Source organism: Mercenaria mercenaria, chromosome 12, assembly GCF_021730395.1.
Source record: "Mercenaria mercenaria strain notata chromosome 12, MADL_Memer_1, whole genome shotgun sequence".
NCBI classification, from domain to species: Eukaryota; Metazoa; Mollusca; class Bivalvia; order Venerida; family Veneridae; genus Mercenaria; species Mercenaria mercenaria.
In genome coordinates, this window is record NC_069372.1 from 52,988,479 (window position 1) to 53,003,258 (window position 14,780).

The 14,780-nt window shown below is 36.1% G+C and overlaps 1 protein-coding gene across 6 annotated transcripts in view; it reads right to left on the reverse strand.

Moving 5' to 3' along the window:
- Positions 1 to 14,780, reverse strand: part of LOC123534023 (uncharacterized) — a 59,219-nt gene that overhangs the window by 7,006 nt on the left and 37,433 nt on the right. For 5 of the 6 annotated variants that reach the window (XM_053520083.1, XM_053520082.1, XM_053520085.1 and 2 more), the window contains 5 exons: positions 8,629 to 8,836; positions 7,086 to 7,311; positions 4,336 to 4,481; positions 3,139 to 3,256; positions 70 to 233 (listed from right to left, as the gene is read on the reverse strand). In XM_053520083.1, coding sequence (XP_053376058.1) covers positions 70 to 233; positions 3,139 to 3,256; positions 4,336 to 4,481; positions 7,086 to 7,311; positions 8,629 to 8,836 — 862 coding nt within the window. Of the gene's footprint in view, positions 1 to 69; positions 234 to 3,138; positions 3,257 to 4,335; positions 4,482 to 7,085; positions 7,312 to 8,628; positions 8,837 to 13,575; positions 14,596 to 14,780 lie in introns of those variants that run through there. The other variant, XM_045316055.2, reaches the window with a different exon arrangement.

The window sequence follows — 14,780 nt, forward strand, 5'->3', positions numbered from 1 at the left end:
AGCAAAAAAGTACATTGACATCTGAAAAAAAGCAATCAAATCTAACATAAAATAAACTGAAGCACGCACTTGCATACGTTCTTGTTTCTTGGACACACTGAGAACTTCCTGCCTGTCAGAGAACTTGACGACCTGCGACTGCTGCAGACGATCAATGACATCTTCTGCTTGTACATTTTCTACCAGAAGTTTGTACGTCTTTTTTAACGTTACCCTGTCTTCCGGAGAAAGTCCTTAAACAAAATAAAATTGTGTAAATCTTTCGCTGAATTCATACAATATTTACAATAGTTGTGCCTCAGATTTATCTGTAACACATTTAATTTGGGGTTTTAACATTCTTTGAGCATATTTCTGTATCCAAATTTGCTAATGCGAGAGTATCAAATACTTAAAATTTATAAGATTAGCACACACATCTAAATGCAAACATGCTTTATTTTAACATGACCTTGACACGAATGGTATGATGACGGTACTAGCATATGCTAAAGGTATCCGATCCACAAATAAGCAAGGTCTATATGACAGTGCTATTAAAATATATCAAATATTGATGCCTTGTAAGCTCATGTAAGTTTGGTATCATTTGAAACTGTATTGTCTACTGCAAAAAATATAAATCACATGACAAAATTATCTTATAGAAGTTCTATTTTTTACTTGACAGTTTTCAATGATACTTCAACAAAAATCCTGTTAATACAGTGTTAGATTGTCCAAACATGACTGTAATGATTCTTGCTAACTTGTTTACTAATTCTTGTTCAGCAGACACAATTCGTTCAAATGATACAAAAAAGCATGGTGTCACCAGGCATCAAAATGTTACCTATTTGTGGACTGGATACTTTAAGATAAACCCTATCGGCAATTTCCGGCATTTTTAGGCCATAAGTGAGGCTCATACGAGCAATTCTTTCCGTAGTTATCGGAGAATGCCGAAATCATATACGAAGGATACGTTATTGAACGGAAATTACCGATGTCATCACAGGCTCCGGTACTCAAGTTAGATTTTTTATTACTGTCGTAATTATTTCCCTTTATCTTTGACTTAGCAAACCACATGGTAATAACGAACTCTTCGGGGGTAGGGGGCCTCCAGGGCCGAGTGGTTAAGGTCCATGACTTCAATTCACTTGCCCATTTTCGATGTGAATGTAAGCCTCACTTGGGGCATACAATTCTTCATGTGAGGAAGCTATATAGCTGGCTTACGGAAGGTCAGTAATTCTACCCAGGTGCCCGTCATATAACCTATAGCTGTGTCGTGACGTTAAACAACAACAAAAATGAAGTCTTCTCTAAAATTGTTTTTCATATCTTAATTATAATGTTTTAATGTCTTGTATACATCTGCTACGAAAACTTTAAAAATTTTCAAGAACACTCTTAGAAAGTAGTTTAAATAGTGTTAGCATATACATGCTAAAAGAACAGTTGACTTTTTCAAGTGTTTATGCCTAAGTAGATGACAAATCTAACAGATTTACAGTATACTTAGGATCCATAACAAAATACTTAAAATCACTTTAAATCGTCATAAAACCTATCGATATTTTAAGTAAATGAACTTCATTATAAACTTGTGTTTGCAATAAAATCGCTGTATTCAAAATGTAGATGTATACTGTCTGTATACCTTAACGATTTTAGAGCGTACAGTTTTCTTTCAAAAATATATCATTTTAACAAAACTTAGATTTTTAATAAGCTAGTGACTGATACACGCATGCTTTTCCCAGAAAGTTTTTATCAATTTAAACATAATATTATTATATCTATAGTTTGGTTGTAACTAACACAGACACTAAAATTCATAGACCTTTGAATTTATTTCCGAAAAGGCTTTGCACTGATTACAACGATTTTTATAACCGTAAACGTAAATTTCAAGAAAAAAGCAAAGCAAAGATGCACAGTGAAGACGACACTTGATTCTACTGAAGTGAGTCATTGAAATAATTCCTATTCAATTTGAAAATACCGAGACTCAGCCCCTTTCCAGTCTTTATCAACAGTTAACATCAAGAAATATTTGAGATGTGTTGAAACAATTCTTCGTTAGTTTTTGTGACTTTATGCAAATGTTTGACAAAATTGGTTAGTCTTTCCCCGGACGTCTATTCTACCGCGGGTGTGATGTTCGTTTTTATGTTTCTCACGGATGTTGGCTCTCCCGGTGGTGTTTTCACATACATAATATATATGCGTGTTTCTTTGAATTTATATCACTTATTTACAATTCTAAATGCCTTTTGTATGTTTTCATTAGTTAATGAATTGCGAAAGATGAATTAAACATAAACCGAAAACCAAATATTTAATTGTAAGCGCCTTATAATATCTTACAGATGTTTTTCTTTTTATCTTGAACCTTTAGCCTGCTGGCCGCAAGCAATTCTGCCTTTGCGAACAATGCAAGATCAGCCTGCACATGATCTGCACTGTTCGGTACTCAGTCAGTAAATTTTCAGTAAACACCCGTTCGAATAATAAATGGTATTGTCCAAACTGAATGATGGACAAGTCCATTTTAGAAATTTAGCAGGCTAATGGTTAAGGTTTTTACATCAAATCCTTATCAATCATAATCTCAAGGGAACCAGGCACACATCTGACATGCCAGCATGATGTATTATTTAAACCGGTAATTAAAATCTTTAAATTGCGTTATCTCCCTTTCCGACATTTTACCCGCTATCTAGAACCATTCTCAAGAACATAAGAATCAGACCTTCTGCCACGTGGAGCATCTAAATCGTTTTCAAGTTAAGTAAATTAGAATGTGCATCTTATTTTCCTAAATAAAAGCAATTTTATAGGCCATACACTGCGTTGCTTGTGCATTTCGTATTCGTCAATATAGAAAGGGCTTGTTAGCAATAGTGATCCTGTTTTCAGAAAACAATATAAGCCTATATCTGTATATGAAAATCATTCAGTTATTTGATATCTCTTGATGACAATTTCATTAAGAAGTTCATATCAAAGATCCGGATACATTTTATCATGAGACTTCAATATGTTGCTGTTTAGAGACTGTTAATAATCATACCTTCTTACGAAATCATTTTTTGTTATACAGAAATTGATATGAAACGTATAAAAAAAATAAAAATGCATCAATTTTACCTTCTTCTGCCCCTTTCGAATTTGCATACGCCTTTCTGGCTTTTGATGTCTTTGTGCGGAATTCATGTACTTTTTCTAGTTTCTGTATAACATCCGGTTGCCAGGTATCTCTCAGCGTCTATAGTAACGCATATATGATCAATAAATAAAAAAAGAGTTGTTTCGAAATAATTTCACTGCAGATTTATTGTTATTTTTATAAAAATGTCGGGGGGGGGGGGGGGGGGGGGGGGGGTAGTAAATTGTATGAATTGCTTTTTTTTTTAAATAAAACATCTTTTACTTTAGAGTAACCTCAACATATTGGCCGGATAGATATAAATTAGATCCTTTTACTACATTTGTTCGAGTGAAGCTCTGTGTCTGAGCGGATAAGGTCGCTGACTTCAAATAACTTGATTTTTCCAATGTGGGCTCAAAAGCTCACTTTTTCATGTGAGGAGGTCATCCAGCTGGCATACCTAAGGTCAGTAGTTCTACTCATCTACCCATCTACCCAGATACCCGCCAATGACTGAGTCAATGCTCGGCGGGGCGAGGTCCTTCTCCGGGCCATGAAAAGCTTGAAAACTCGTCAGATGACCTAAATGACCTCGGCGTGACTCAATCCAATAAAAAAGAATTGTTTACATTTTTGTGTCTGATTGGTACGCTTATGTTTTATAAACAGAAAAGTTTACATTTTTCATGCAAACTACAAGTTTATCTATCTATCTAATCCCGTAAACATATTTTAGAGATACGAAATAAGATAATATTATCTTAACACAACACAGAACCATTAATGAAATTACACTGTCAGGATATCACGTTGTTTAGAGGCATTATTCTAGCTGTAAAACAGCAATGGAACGTTTTTATACTGAACCTATAAAAAGTATAATTTTTTAAGTGAACTGAAAGTTGAAAAGTGCTGATTTAGTACCACCTTTCGTGGAGTTTCAGCAGTGATCGTTCATAAGATAGCAAACATTATGTGAAATGTGACATGAAACTCAAATAAAATTGTAAGAAAATATACCGCCGATTATATTCATTTAGCATTTTAATGAAACCGCTCTAAATGACTCATACAAAGCAAAGCTCAATAACTTAGCATTAGTATTTTCTGTGTTTGCAAATGCATATATAAATGTATACATTTATCATTGTTCTGCAGTTTGAATGAGTAACCTTTCGTAAAGCATTTTCAAATACCTTGATATAGTGTTGCTGCATGTCAAGGTTGATCATCTCTGTTTCTATTCTTGTAATCTTGATTCTGATAGGAGGACCACCAAGGCGGACGATAACATCACGTATCTGAATGAACCATGGCGCATATGCTTCTCCGGCAATGGCTTCTGTAAGCAGGAAAGACATACTAGTACATTTACGGAACACCAGCAAGTTGATATGCAAGTTGTTTGGCGAAGTGCAAATACATGTATAAATCTAATAAGCATCTTCAGTGGCACAGATTTATCTGAACTGAACAGAATTTAGGATGTACACGGGTTTGGGTCATCATGGCACAAACACTACATTTTGCTGCTGTTAAATTTTCCGATAAACGATACCAATGTTCTTCCCAGGCATAGCAATGTCCTTATCGTGTCCAACAATGTCCTAAACGTGTCTCGTTATGTCCTTACTGTGTGTAACAATGTCTTTGACTTGTCTAGCAATGCCCTTACCTGCCTAACAATGTCCTACCGAATCTAGTGTGTTCTTACCGTGCCTAGCCATGTCCTTACTGTGTTTAGCATTGTTCATATACCGTGTCTAGCAATATTCTTACCCTGCCTAACAATGTCTTTACCGTATCTAGTGTGGTCTTACCGTGTCCAGCAATGTCCTTATCGTGTCTAGCAATGTGCATATACTGTGTCTAGCAATGTTCGTACCGTGTCTAGCAATATTCTTACCCTGCCTAACAATGTCTTTACCGTATCTAGTGTGTTCTTACCGTGTCCAGCAATGTCCTTACCGTGTCTAGCAATGTGCATATACCGTGTCTAGCAATGTTCGTACCGTGTCTAGCAATGTTCTTACCCTGCTTAACAATGTCTTTACCGTATCTAGTGTGTTCTTACCGTGCCTAGCAATGTCCTTACTGTGTTTAGCAATGTTCATATACCGTGTCTAGCAATATTCTTACCCTGCCTAACAATGTCTTTACCGTATCTAGTGTGTTCTTACCGTGTCCAGCAATGTCCTTACCGTGTCTAGCAATGTGCATATATCGTGTCTAGCAATGTTCGTACCGTGTCTAGCAATGTTCTTACCCTGCTTAACAATGTCTTTACCGTATCTATTGTGTTCTTACCGTGTCCAGCAATGTCCTTATCGTGTCTAGCAATGTGCATATACCGTGTCTAGCAATGTTCGTACCGTATCTAGCAATGTTCTTACCCTACTTAACAATGTCTTTACCGTATCTAGTGCGGTCTTACCGTGTCCAGCAATGTCCTTATCGTGTCTAGCAATGTGCATATACTGTGTCTAGCAATATTCGTACCGTGTCTAGCAATGTTCTTACCCTGCTTAACAATGTCTTTACCGAATCTAGTGTGTTCTTACCGTGTCCAGCAATGTCCTTACCGTGTCTAGCAAATTGCATATACCGTGTCTAGCAATGTTCGTACTGTGTCTAGCAATATTCTTACCCTGCCTAACAATGTCTTTACCGTATCTAGTGTGTTCTTACCGTGTCCAGCAATGCCCTTACCGTGTCTAGCAATGTGCATATACCGTGTCTAGCATTGTTCCTACCGTGTCTAGCAAAGTTCTTACCCTGCTTAACAATGTCTTTACCGTATCTAGTTTGTTCTTACCGTGTCTAGCAATGTCCTTACCGTGTCTAGCAATGTGCATATACCGTGTCTAGCAATGTTCGTACCGTATCTAGCAATGTTCTTACCCTGCTTAACAATGTCTTTACCGTATCTAGTGTATTCTTACCGTGTCCAGCAATGTCCTTATCGTGTCTAGCAATGTGCATATACTGTGTCTAGCAATGTTCGTACCGTATCTAGCAATGTTCTTACCCTGCTTAACAATGTCTTTACCGTACCTAGTGTGTTCTTACCGTGTCCAGCAATGTCCTTACCGTGTCTATACTGTGTCTAGCAATGTTCGTACCGTGTCTAGCAATATTCTTACCCTGCCTAACAATGTCTTTACCGTATTTAGTGTGTTCTTGCAATGTCCAGCAATGTCCTTACCGTGTCTAGCAGTGTGCATATACCGTGTCTAGCAATGTTCGTACCGTATCTAGCAATGTTCTTACCCTGCTTAACAATGTCTTTACCGCATCTAGTGTGTTCTTACCGTGTCCAGCAATGTCCTTATCGTGTCTAGCAATGTGCATATACTGTGTCTAGCAATATTCTTACCGTATGTCTAGCAATGTTCTTACCCTGCTTATCACAATGTCTTATACCGTTATTCATACTATCTAGTGTTCTTACCTGCCTACAATGTCGTTACCGTTGTGTTCTAGCAAATTGTGGCATATATACTGTGTCTAGCAATGTTCGTACTGTGTCTAGCAATGTTCTTACCCTGCTTAACAATGTCTTTACCGTATCTAGTGTGTCCTTACCGTGTCCAGCAATGTCCTTATCGTGTCTAGCAATGTGCATATACCGTGTCTAGCAATATTCTTACCCTGCCTAACAATGTCTTTACCGTATCTAGTGTGTTCTTACCGTGTCCAGCAATGTCTTTACCGTGTCTAGCAATGTTCATATACCGTGTCTAGCAAAATTCTTATCATGTCTAGTAATGTTCTTACCTTGCCTAACAATGTCATTACTGTATCAAGTGTGTCATTATCGTGTCCAGCAATGTTCTTAACGTGTCCAGCAATGTTCTTACCGTATCTAGCAATGTTCTTACTGTGTCCAGCAATGTTCATATACCGTATCCAGCAATGTGTTTAACGTGTCTAGCAATGTTCTTACCGTGTCTAGCAATGTCCTGAAACAGTAGCTGCAGACGGACTATATCTGCACTCAGCGAACCATCTTTCGGAAGTGGTTCCTTGCCCCAACCATTCGGATATGGTGGGCACAGATGGCAGATTGTCTCTAGAAGAATGATCAAGGTCCTACTGTCATACTTTTGTGACGATTGATGTTTCTTCTTCACCGGGTATAGCAGCTGCCATTGTTTCTCAGTCAGAACAGTCTGTATAATGAAAAATACTGACTTCACAAAGGCATAAGAATGAACACATATCAACTGAAATAGTTCTTTGACATCATTTAGACTATCTTCTAAAAAGACCCAGAATATTGTGTTTTTCATACCCCTGAACAATTATGCAGAATATATGACTGGTCCCGTGGAGACAACCTTTCCGTATTATTAAACCCATGCGGGTGTCCGTATTCTTTCCTTGTCTACAGTGACCAATCAACACATGTATGAATAGACACAGAAAGTAGAACTTTACAATATTAGAGATCCTTAATTTCATGTTCTTTAGTGGGTCGAAATACTTTAACGGTCCAGAAAAGCATTTTAAACCCCTCCCTCCTTTACATTTCGTTATACATGCACACTATCGCTACTTGATATATCGATGTGAATTACGGTATATACAGTAACACTTACACTAAACAGGCAACAAATGGAGCGACGCAGTCTGTCTGCTAAGACAAGTTTAAATAAGAACAAAGACTAATTTAGGAGGTTAGCGGACTGGCTAATTAAGGCCAGTCGTTGCTGAAAACAAACAGGTGGCTGCTAAAGCAGGTACAACTGTATACAAGATGTTTCTGAGTAAGTCAGAAAAACGCTCTAAATATTGCAGTGTTTGTAGATATATATTTCGCCTTTTCCAGTATATACTATAATAAGACTTAGTACCAAAGACTTATTTTTGGAGAAGTCAAACCTTTTGTTAAAATATAGCTTTTTACATGTGTTTAGGTGAGCCGCCAACCAAAATGAGATCTCATTTAAAATATTGCAATATTTGTTATATTGATATTGAAATTCGAGTTTAATTTTAATTTTCCAATGAAAGGTACTTGTTTTGGAAATATTACTTTGGAAAAAAAGAAGTTTAATACAGTTGTTTTATAAACATTATCAAAACATAATTATTTAGGAAAAGAAATCGGATGCTTGAAAACATGTCACTAGCTCTCTACTGTTTGAGGCAAAAGATACGTGTGAATCTGCTCCTACCTTTTCATGTATGTATATTTGAAGGTATACAGTAAATAACAACCTATATGTACTTAGAGAGGGTAACAATTTACATAAAATTTAAACATTTAAAAAACCTTAAAGTATTTGATGTTACTAATGATGCAAGAGGATACTTGAAAATCAAAATCAGTTTCATCATTTGCTTATTAAATGGCATCTCTCAACAGGTTTGCCAAATATTTGTCAAGTGCAACATTGTATGTGGGGTTTCAGGCTATATTCCCAATACAAATCATTACCAGACAACAGCTGTATTAGATTTGTTACAGAAAACGCAATTATCACCTGTTGCAGAAGTCGCTGGAGCACGGCTTTCACGTGTGACTGTTTCAAGTGTTCTCGAAGATTTAGGGGTGGGTGTATGCTGTCGAAGGTTGCACGAAGAGCCGAGGTACCGGCGTCCAGCAGTAACCATGCCAACCGAGCCAACATCTCCTTCTCTTTGTCCCGTCCCACAATGCGGACTTGACCCGACTGCTGATTCATCTCCGCACTGAAATGTAGGAGGCACATGGTATTACTTAAATCGTAATTTCGCTTGATATTACTTAAATCACAACTTCGCTTGATATTACTTAAATGAGCCGTGCCATGAGAAAACCAACATAGTGGGTATGCGACCAGCATGGATCCAGACCAGCCTGCGCATCCGCGCAGTCTAGTCAGGCTCCATGCTGTTCGCTAACAGTTTCTCCAATTCCAATAGGCTTTAAAAGCGAACAGCATGGAGCCTGACCAGACTGCGCGGATGCGCAGGCTGGTCTGGATCCATGCTGGTCGCACACCCACTATGTTGATTTTCTCATGGCACGGCTCATTTCGCTTTCTTGTAAATTTAAGATAGTGGACCCGTAATGGTTTCCGGCAATTTCCGTGCGATTCCGTATCTTGACTCTTATTTCGGCATTCTAGGACAGTAAATGTAGCTCATACAATCAATGGTTTCGGTGAAAGTCATTATACATGTATATGTAATAGAATAATAATAGTCGAGTAATGAATATATCATAAAAATAGAGGTAAATACCAGTAAAAACAAGTAATAAATCTGATATTCAACAACTAAGGATATCTAGATGAAAGACGGTGTTGAAGTGAAATTTAATGAGAAAAACTTATAATGTAGGTCTATATAGATCAATATTTTGATGAAAAACTGACATTTAATGTGCCATTTTATTGCACGATACGAAACTGTTTAGAAAATAAATTAAGTTTAACAGTACCTGTATATTAAATATTAGTGACATCCAGTAAGTATAAAACATACAAATAAATCATTAGCATATATACGTAACATACATGAGAAATTTTCATGATAATCATTTTAATAGGTTCAATGGCCGATTATTGCAGCTAGATAAACATAGTAAGTATTAAGTATTTAGTACGTAATATAATAAAATAAATACAAAAACGATTAACATTTCAGTACTGTAGGCATGCACGTCACTTGATATAATACCTTAATTAGTCAATGGAAACTTGTCGAATTTTATCAAAATCATCATGGCTGACTGGGTAGTGTTGATAACGCTAATTTATTATATTTGTAGTCACCCTTCTCCAACTTTGCAGATTACATTAATAACGGTTGTAGCAAACTACTCAGTCGGTTTTAATATTTCAATTACGTGTCGTCCTTATTTGTTTCGAGAGTAAAATTCCCATACTAGTAGCTTTGTCAAATAGTCGCATGCAGCAATTATTTTGTCTTTCAATTTTCCATACTTCCCCCAGCGTCTTCGCAGTGGAAAAGTTAAACTCATGGATGGATGGATGGATGGATGGAAAGAAAGATAGAGTCGATGTGTTTTACATAGAAAAAAAAAACCGTTTGGATTAGTCATTATTCTGATATGTCTTAATTATCTAACATAGTTTTGGAAGACCTTTTGTATTTAGGTTCTCACCAATGCTAAAATATCATTAACATTTTTCAAGGTCTCCTTGAGACGTTATGTCAATTCATTATCCATACCTAACTAGGTTTTTTAAATATAGACGTGACAATATAATATAATACTAAACTCTTTGAAGTATCATGTGTGGGTGGGAGATTGTATTTCATCGTCCCTATTCATGTTAGTATGTACTGTTCCCACTATTCATTTCGCAACTTGATTTTTCTTAATTTCAAATTATGCAAATTTTAAGAACAATGTTGAAATTCTTAAATTCATAATTATCCGTAAATCACAAGAAATTTGCACATTCTTGCAAGTGTCGCTGCTATGTGTTTGACATTTCAAGAGCAAGTAAATAACTTGCACATTATGACGTGTATTACGTGCACGGCAGTTACTTGCTTTTTATGACATATGAGCCGCGCCATGAGAAAACCAACATAGTGGGATTGCGACCAGCATGGATCCAGACCAGCCTGCGCATCCGCGCAGTCTGGTCAGGATCCATGCTGTTCGCTTTCAAAGCCTATTGCAATTAGAGAAACCATTAGCGAACAGCATGGATCCTGACCAGACTGCGCAGATGCGCAGGCTGGTCTGGATCCATGCTGGTCGCAAACCCACTATGTTGGTTTTCTCATGGCGCGGCTCATATATGCAACACTGGTATGTGTTTAACATTTTTACATTATTACAAGTATGGCTAGTATACCTTTCTGGTTGCACCTTGCACACATGTACCAAGAAGACAGTTGTACATTATTAAATGGATCAGTGTTTTGTGTTTAACATTTCAAGCACATAATCTACATAATCGCTGATTTTGTGTTTAACATTATGAAAAGATGGTTGCACTTTGTACATATTTATATTCACAGCTGTTATCTTTATATATTTACATTTAATATTTAAGTTGGTAGTAAATTCCAAATTATTCCATGAATGTAATGTGTTTTATATTTCAAATGGTACCAACTTGCCTCTGTAACAATGCCTTCTTGTAATTAATCTGATTTATAACTGTTATATTTTGGATTGCAACTTGTACTATATACATCACGTTTATAAGTGTTTCGTATTTAATACGACAGATCATGTATGACTATTTTGTGTTAAACATGGCAAAATAGCAACTTGAACATGTATATACATGAACTAATTATATAAATTAAATCATATTTTCAGTGCACGCCTACAGAGAACACTGGGAAAGTTAAATGTGTGTGTTGCCCAAGAGCTATTGCTCTGGAGAGGTTAATCTTTTAAGCATTTTATATATATATATATTATACAGTTAGACTTATCCCAGTGGCCACTCGTACTAAGCAGCCACTTGTCTTAAGCAGCTAACTTTCAAAATCGACTTTTTATTCTTATATGAACTGGTCTTTAGCAGCCACCTGCCTTAAGCGGACTCGCTTCCGTGTCTGGCCTCTTAATAAAGGTGGCAGTATATGCCTGTGTAGACAGGTGTTTAATTGTGTAGGTGACATAAAGGGGGGTTATACTGTATACGATATGGCTAATACCAAATCGGCATACTATTGAAAAAATGTAAGTGGTTGAAATCGTCCTCTTTACACAGCTTTATATTTTGATTTTATTTTATTTAGATTTTAATGCCAGACATTGCTACCGTTAAATAATTATTGTATTGATATTTCAGATATAAATTTTCCAATTATGGTAAATTCGATGTCAGTCATATCAAATACGCTTTAAAAATAATTATCAAATTAAAACATTTTTATCATATGTACAATGTAATATATAATTAAATAGCTGATACATTGGCCCAAATGTGTTTTGTTGTCAGGCCAAGACTTAAGAACTTACGGGGTCAACATTGATTGAAATTTATCTTTTTATCTTTCTTTTGCGCCCACAAACAAGGATATCTAAAATGAATGATGATTTTTATCAAAAGGCATTTGTAAAGAGAATTAGTTTGCGATATTGCATTAACAGTTTAGAACAATTGCACTGATTTAGTCAGCGCATATAATCGGCTCTAGATTGTCATTTTAAACAGACTTGTTAAGCCTGCAAAAAATCTTATATCAAAAGTTTCTTATTAATACTTCCAAACATTTGCTTGTCGCCATAGGGTATAGAAAAATGTATATATAACACGTGGAATTACATGGCAGAATAATAGATAAATGAATAATGTATAGTATGACATAACTGAATAAGATAAACGTACTTATCTATGATTGCTTGATTTTCATGTTTCCTGAATCGTATTTTATTCCATTTTAGATTTAAGGTAGCTCAGCCAGATTTTACTTTTATAGAGCCGAAAATATGATCAAACATTATATTTTTTACCAAGCAACATTGACTGAAGGTTTTATTATCAACCGCACTTATAAATGATTAAACTTTTCTTTTGAAATTAGAGGGTATTTGTTTGATTTAGTGTAAGATCACCGAGTGAACACCATATGCAATATTTTCACGAGTGGTACATTTTATGATTTCCAATGAATTTAAACAAATTATACCCATTGTGTCCGCGTAACGTCATGTACATTGCGCCATAACGTCACAGTTTCTTGGCGTCACGTTATCTATGTTGAAAAATTGTCAAATAGTTTTATCAGGTTTCCAGATTTCTTTCACAATTTTTAACGGTGTAACGTTTATTTTTATGTTCGTATATGTATTTATATATATCTATGTCTTTAATTAAGTAAATTTTGCAAAGAATTACCGATTATTTACAATTAATATTATTTCGCGTTCAAGTGTAGTTCCGTACCAGTGAAATATAAAATGATATTTTCACTGTTTAAAACAGAAAATTTCAATTTTATTTCACTGATACATTCCAGCATTTCACGGAAAAGCATGAAATAATAAAAAACGATTTTCTGACTAATTTAACATAAAATGTTCGAGTTTAGACCCAAATCATCAGGAAATTTATGTTGTCCCGTTGCATTCGTAAATTCGAAGGTACGAAGCGGAGTCGCAAACTTTAGAGTATATCATATCGCAAACTTTAGGGTGTATCATAGGTACGAAGCGGAATCGCAAACTTTAGAGTGTATCATAGGTACGAAGCGGAATCGCAAACTTTCAAATATATCGTAGGTACAAAACGGAACGGTAGATCTTTTAAATATTTGTAAGCATGAAGTAGAATCACAAACTCTTGAATATAGTGGTAAGGTGTGGAATGGTAAACATAAGAGTATATGAAACACTTAATACACCTATTATTTTTCAGTGCTTTTGTTCCCAATATCACGAAAAACATTGCGTGAAATTTTTTATAACTTTTAAGACAAAAATATATATCTCTCCTCAAATAACTTACAACATCATCTGGCCTGTCCGTTGGCCAGGAAACCTAACATAGATCGGTTGGACTTTGCCACCGTAACCATCTTTCGGGGGCGGCGGGGTGTTGCGTATATTTCCTCTATGTGTTTGGCGCCCGACTCGAATTATATCCGGCTTTTCTCTGGAACTGCGTCCGCCTCCCACTATATTCGGCATTTCTCTGGAACTTTGTCTTTGTCCTATGGACGGAAGGACAGGGTGATTGTAAATAACACCTTGTTTACTACCTGTAGATTCTTTCATTGCATCGGCACGTTTTTCACGCACATTCTCGGTTCTTTTCTCAGTATGACTATAAGATTTTCCTGAACTACTTCTGATAGAGGCATTTTCTGTCATTCTGAAATGTCCACTGTTTCTTTCTCGTGTACGTGCACTGTTTTTATCACGTGACTTAGCTATACTCAATGCCTTACCTTCAATACTCACTGATTGTTTGTCCTCACTTAACTGTTCTGCTTGTGGCAACTGCACCTCTATTTTTTCAGATACAAATTTTTCATCTGAATTTCTTCCATTTTGAAATAGTCCGTGTATTTGTACGGGATCTTCAATATTAAGAGGTAATCTGCCGTTGTCAAGGTGATAGCCTCTTCCATCAGGAGGCCGAGAAGATCGTGACTGACCAGGACTACTTTTCAGAGTCTCTTCCCTGCTCCTCCCAACCGGCTCCCCTGTAAACTGGTCGTTCATGGCATATTCTGTGAAAGTTAAACTCCAATTTTGCATTAAGTTTTCGTCATCTTTACTTGTAGTATTGCTTTCACTTTTTTCTTCACTGTCCTTCGTCGCTTTTCTTTTTATGTTCGTATCCGTCATTTTTTATTGAAATAATTCACCAATGGAGTTTAGGATGTGCCATTTGAAACCATACTATGTTTCAACGCCACATTTTATCTATAAAGTCTAGTTGTTTAATATATCACCAACCACGGCTTCGAAGGAGGTATCAAACTAGAGCTAAATTATTTTATATATGCAGTGATACGTTTTAATACAATGGCAAATCTCCGTATTTATCTCTACGTGGGGTAGTCTTCATTTTAAGAATAGCGCCGCAGTTAAAGTGTCGCTCCGGTCTTGTGGAAGCTTGAATTAGGAAGACAAGCGCTTTTTTCAAAGGGCCTTGATCAATACTAAAACATTTACAATTAAAATATCTTCTTATATTCAATAGAA